Source organism: Symphodus melops (assembly GCF_947650265.1).
Source record: "Symphodus melops genome assembly, chromosome: 16".
Lineage (NCBI taxonomy): Eukaryota > Metazoa > Chordata > Actinopteri > Labriformes > Labridae > Symphodus > Symphodus melops.
Genome location: NC_136706.1, coordinates 23,611,414 through 23,617,413, shown reverse-complemented (window position 1 = coordinate 23,617,413; position 6,000 = coordinate 23,611,414). Strand labels below are relative to the sequence as shown.

At 50.4% G+C, this 6,000-nt stretch overlaps 1 protein-coding gene across 1 annotated transcript in view; it reads right to left on the bottom strand.

Annotated features, from left to right (window-relative positions):
• Positions 1–2,629, bottom strand: part of megf10 (multiple EGF-like-domains 10) — a gene marked incomplete at its 5' end in the record, with an annotated part of 11,254 nt that extends 8,625 nt beyond the window's left edge. The window contains 2 exons of the mRNA XM_079363807.1: positions 945–1,016; positions 2,544–2,629. Of these exons, the coding sequence (XP_079219933.1) occupies positions 945–1,016; positions 2,544–2,629 (158 nt within the window). The remainder of the gene's footprint in view (positions 1–944; positions 1,017–2,543) is intronic.
• Between the last annotated feature and the right edge of the window lie 3,371 nt (positions 2,630–6,000).

The following is a 6,000-nucleotide window of genomic DNA, read 5'->3' as shown; positions in this document are numbered from 1 at the left end:
AGAGTTTTTAGTGTTTCAGTCTGAACTGTGTTTTTACTGCGTCGTGGTTGTTTTTAGTTTGTGCTGCAGCTTCAGGACAGTTTGCATGTTTCTCCCCTGGAGTGTTTTACCATCAGCTGACCCTCGGCCTTTTATGGGGGGGGGGGGGGGGGGGGGTCGTAACTTCAGGACTCGTCTCCTTTGAACCGTCCTCAGAGGTGTAGAGAGAGACTGATCAGTGTCAATACCAAGAAAAACATTCCTGCACGTTACGTTCAGACTTTCCGACTCGCCTTCAACAAGTCATAATGAAGGATTTCCGTTCTCAAATTTATTTTGGGGGGGGGGGGTCTGTCTCAGTTTCATTAACCCTCTCTCTCCTGATAACTCGCCCGGCTGCAGCTCATGGTGGAGTGTAAGATGGAGCCTGTCATTAAGTTTATGGAGGGGAGTTCACTGGTTTCTTCTGGTTCGTGTGTGTGTGTGTGTGTGTGTGTGTGTGTGTGTGTGTGTGTGTGTGTGTGTGTGTGTGTGTGTGTGTGTGTGTGTGTGTGTGTGTGTGTGTGTGTGTGTGTGTGTGTGTGTGTGTGTGTGTGTGTGTGTGTGTGTGTGTGTGTGTGTGTGTGTGTGTGTGTGTGTTTGATCAGCCCACATCGAGCAGCGTTATCAGGACTCATCAAAGTTCTGCCTCAGAGAGAGAATCCATCAGGGACGAGAACAAGCAGATCTTTGAAGTTTGGCTTTCTCAGCAGTAAAAACCTTTCAGCGTGTCGTCTGTTTGTTTGTTTGTTTGTTTGTTTGTTTGTTTATCTGGCCCGGACGCCTCCACACAAGTCTCTACGATGAGTCTCACAGGTCGTTGGCTGGTTTTGGAAACATTTCTTTGTATGAGCGGGAAAAGCAGAACCAACCTTTTCCTGGCTGCTCATAAAGTCATAAATGTCCAATTCATTTCGTCTCATTACTTTTTAGCGGCGTCTCCGCCGACGCTCACGGCTGCAGACGGCGTCGTTTTTAGTCCGAGTGCCCGCACGGCTCTGAAGGGAGAAAAAACATCCTGGGATAAACGCAACAAGAAGCTGAAGAGTAAAGATCGTTTGATGGTTTGTCTTCGCTCTGTCGAACAGGAAGTGACGATTCTTTCAAACCAATCAGCACTCAGCAGTTTGTCTCCATGGTTCTCTTCACGGTCCGATCGGTTCGTTTACACCCTGACGAGAGGCTACCAAAGAAGTTTTCCGGTCAGGATTGATTGTTTGGAGAAACTCCAATAAAAAGGAACCCTGTCTGTAATAAAGTGAATGTTTTAAAGGTGGAAGTGGAGCTGACATCTGCTCCGTTATAATAACGGTGTCAGCAGCAGCTGGTTCAGACGTCACCTTCGTGTCCGTGCAAACCTCTCATCGACGCTGTTCAAAGTCAGCACGCAGCAGGCAGAGAGCGCTCGGCCCCCGGCGGCGTCCGTTTAAAGCAGCGCCGGGCTTTTCTCTTTTATCGCTGAGCACTTATCTGTGTAAGCGAGGAGGCCCCGAATCCCCCGACAGAGCGGCGCAGACAGAGCGCGCTCAGTGCGCTCGCTCCAACACCGGCAGCTTGACCACGACTTGACTCCTACGACGAGCCGCGGCGGGCCAACAGGACGCTCTAACAGGCGGAGTGTATTCAGAGCAGCAGAGACAGAGTGGACATATGAGGAGCAACACACACACACACACACACACACACACACACACACACACACACACACACACACACACACACACACACACACACACACACACACACACTCAGAGAATAATATGAAAACATCAGAGCCCTTTAATGTGGAGCCGTCCACACTTCCTACTTCCTGTTTGCTGTTTTAAATAACCGGCTGTGATTGGACGTGTGTCATCCCCTTTATACGTCTTTGTTGAAGAGCTGCGCGTGTCACTTGTCCATCAAGAAACCGCCATGTTTGTAGTCTTTAACGCCCCAGACGAGGACTCGACGGCGACACATCCACACGTCAGTCGGTGGAGGTCGTGGTCGTGTCCTGCGATGCGTTCCTGTTGCAGAAACGTTTCGGTGGTTGAGTCCAAATGAAGCTCCGATCAGAGACGTTATTGAACACCGTCATCATCCATCCCTCAGGGTCAGGAAGTGCTGCGTGCAGCGGCGAACATTTCTGACTGGTGGAGCGTGTGCAGCGTTTTATTTTCAGCTGCTGTTAATAAAATCAAAAAGCAGCTGTGAGACAGTTTGTTCTTTTTATTGTCGTTTTGGACACATCAGTGGAAGAAGAGAAGAAAGCATCACGCCTCACGCCTTGGCCTAATCGCACACTGTGGTTCCTGGGCCGTAAAGTTCTGGTACCAGCTCGGTTTATGGAGCAGTTTACACACACGTGATCCAAAGTGCTGAAGAGTTCGGAGGTCCCTCAGGATCCTGACTTCAGCTCTCTGACGGGCTGATACAGATGTTCTGAGGTCTGTTAGTGTCCAGCTGTGGTCAAACAGGAGATATATTCCAGCAGGAGGGACTCTGGTTACCGTGACAACACACACAAATATTGATTCAGAAACATCATGGCCGCTTGTGGCTTCCCTGCACTGGACTGAGCGCTCACGTCTCCGAGAGGAGGAGACGCCGCGGTCGGGTTTTCAGCCATGTTTTCCTCCTCTTACGCTCTGTGGTTTTCCTCCTCCGCTGGTCGACCCTCGCTGAAAGACTCGAGGAGAGGGTGAGACGTGAGGGGAGAAAATGAGGCCGAGTGGAGGATGGGGGAGTAAGAGAAGGTTAGAGGACACACACACACACACACACACACACACACACACACACACACACACACACACACACACACAGAAGCAGTTGGAGCTGCAGAAAAAGGGGAAGTGTTGAGGTGTGCCAGAAGGCCCTCCGTCTAAACCCCGGTGGATGGAGCTGCGTCGGGCCTCTCAGCTCTCAAAGAGTCCTTTCATGGAGAGGCAGCAGGCTGCAGGAATGCAGGAGCCAGCCCTCTTATTCAGCTCAGCATGGAAAAGCATCCTCCTGCCCCAAAATCCCTGTTTTTCCAGCGGCGTGGTGTCATGCAGTCACTCACAGAGGGGGGAGAGCGGGCTGCGTTATCGCTCGTCCTGCTTTCCTCACCAAACGAGGTGCAGGGTTTACAGGAGGGATCAGGGACATCTGGCAGCAGCTCCCAGACCCTGCAAGTGGCCCCCGGAGACCCCGTCAGTATCAGGGTGTCAGAGAGTCCATTGACTGCGGCTGTCATCTCTTTGGGACAACACGAGGTTTGTCTTTAGTCCGGACGTGCGAGAGATGTGATGTCCGTGTTTCGTGCTGCTGAGTTTTTGGACGCGTGCTGGATTTATGACTCAGAGAGGTCTAAAGAGAGCTGCAGCTCCCTTTTAAGGGCGGAAATAAAAACATAAATTACTTTTTCCAAATCAGCACTGCTTCACTTTCACGTTTGGACTGGAAGAAATCACAACTGAGAAAAGTCTCCTCACTTTGTACTTTGAAAAATAAAATCTCATGTCTGGAAATTCGCTCCTTAAAAAAACCCAAATATCCTCCGTTAGCGGTTCTTCTTCTTCTTGGATCCGAGCAGGTGGTAAATCTCACATGATGCATATTTCCTTTCTTCTGTGTTTGAAAGAAACGAGATTGATAAGAGAACTTTAAAAGGTTTGAGACGAATGAGTTCAGTCTAAACATGTCTTATCTGTGAAACATAAACATCACATGTTCAAGAGAGAGAGAGAGAATTTATAGAGCAGAATGGGAGTGCAGAGGAAACCGAAGAGAGACGATTACAACTTTAAAATGAGGCCCAATCAGGAAACAGGAAGTGAATCCTTATCAGCTCCGCCTCCTGCTGCTCTGAACCTGATCCCAGAGCGTCGACACCACAGGCCACGCCTCCATCATTCAGACACGCTCACAGCCCACTGACGCACAACGGGAGCAACTTCATTAAGTGCCTTGCCCAAGGACGCGTGGCTGCGGGAGCTGGGGATCGAACCCCAGAGCATCCAGATGATAAAGTTGACAAAGTTGCTGCTCGTGAACACGCCCAAAAGATGCCGTCCTGCTCCGTGCAGTGACGCCATCATCACCGTGACGGAGCGAAGACGACAAGAAGACGCCGTCACTCGCTTCCTCGCCGCTTCAGACCAGCTCCACCCTCAGACTGCGGCGCAGTTACCGCCAACGCACAGGAGACTCAAACTGCTGCCAGAGCTGGAGTTTGTGAATTAGGGGAGGGACGACGGCAGCTCAAGAGAGAAGACAAGAAGACAGAACATGTCTTCCTCCTGTAGGACAACGTGTGCAGAGTCAGACCGACCCGGCGCTGTCACAGTCGTCTCCGCTCGCCTCTCTTCAGTGTGGAGGGAGGTGGGAGTTTAGACTTTGAACCTGCAGGCTGGGGGCATTGTGGGAAATGTAGGACCTCGTGATTCAGACTACAATCATGCAGCTTTCTGATGAGTTTAATCTCTGAACTTTACCTGTACTGCAGGTGGTTTTCCACGCCAGCCTGCAGCAGAGTCGTGTTGTGTTTGCTGCCCGAGCTTCGTCCATGCAGCCTGAATGTTTGGAGGAGAAAGTGAGGAAGTGCAGCATGTTGGTGGAGATGATCTGCAGGACACGGTCACACAGTGCACACAAATCCAGCAGCTGCTTCCAATGCAGGAATCTTCCGATATAATCCCCGTGTCTGCCTGCATGGACTGCCGGATTAAGCTCAGATCTATGGAGGGAAGTGTGGCTCCTGAGAGGAATGCTGTTTATTTTTTTTTTCCCTCAGTACCACCAATTTCCTCCTGCAGCCACATCTGTGGAGCACATGGCCGTATCAGAGCGGACGCCGAGCCCAGTGGAGCTAATAACCGAGCCCATACGCGGTGTCTGCCGCTCACATGCGCCTGATCCTGATTAACTCTCAGGGAGAGCGCAGCCAATCACACGGAGCGGCCGGCGTATCCATTACACGTCGAACTCGTAAAAAAAAAAGAAAAAGTATGCAACGTGTTTCAGAGTAAAAAGACTCGGAGACAGTCAGACTTTCCACTGATTGTCTTTATTTTCCCTCCGTGTTGTTGTGAAGTGAAGACTTTCCTCTAAAGAAAACAAGACGTAAGCAGGAAATCCAACCGCCATTATAACTCGCCCGTCATATTTCAGTGCAGTCAGAGTTTTGATCCCTGTCGGTGGAAAAGCTTAACGGTTAGTTGACATGCACACACATCATGTTTCTGTGCTCGTGCAAAGAGAGGACGTCAGAAACACGAGTGTTCACCTTTGACCCCGGGCAGCTCAGAGCTCCTGTGACCTCTCTTTATGAGCGCTCACCGCTGGCTGCAGGGTCGCTGTGCATTGGACGCCACACGCCACACGGGGGGAGGGATCATGGGATGCGAGAAAGCGGGCGGGACAAACGCTGAACTTTCTGTGAATATGCAAAAATCAGTTTTAATACATAAAGAGAGATCTGAACGCTCATTCTGAGAGCATCTGGTGCGAGGTATTTGTGAGGTCGTTTCTTGACCCTTTTGACCTTCGTGGGTCACGCCCACTAGCAGGGACACTCAGGTACAAGCGAGGCGTTTCTAACCTGCCACCGTCACATGACCAGTGAGCACGAAGAGAAACTGGAGGGATAGGAAAGTGGACAGAGACAGAAATCAGAGCGAGAGAGAGAGAGAGAGTGGGGAAGGAGCCACAGGCCGGATTCAAACCCGGGCCGCCCACGTTGAGGACTGTCGTCCTTCATACACGAGGACGCACGCACAAAACCACTTTTCCACCAGCGGCCTCGATGAAACAGATGATTCCACTTTTATTTCTTTACAACAGAACTGTTTCTTCTTTGTGTTTTTCTGCGTCTGCAAATAAAGTCAAGAACTCTCCAAATGTGGAAACGCACACTTCAAACAGCTGCAGTTATTTAATCCAGACAAAGGAGAAGAGCGAGCTGAACATTTCACAAATATTTGTGGTCGACTCGAGAACAAAATGTCGGATTAAACT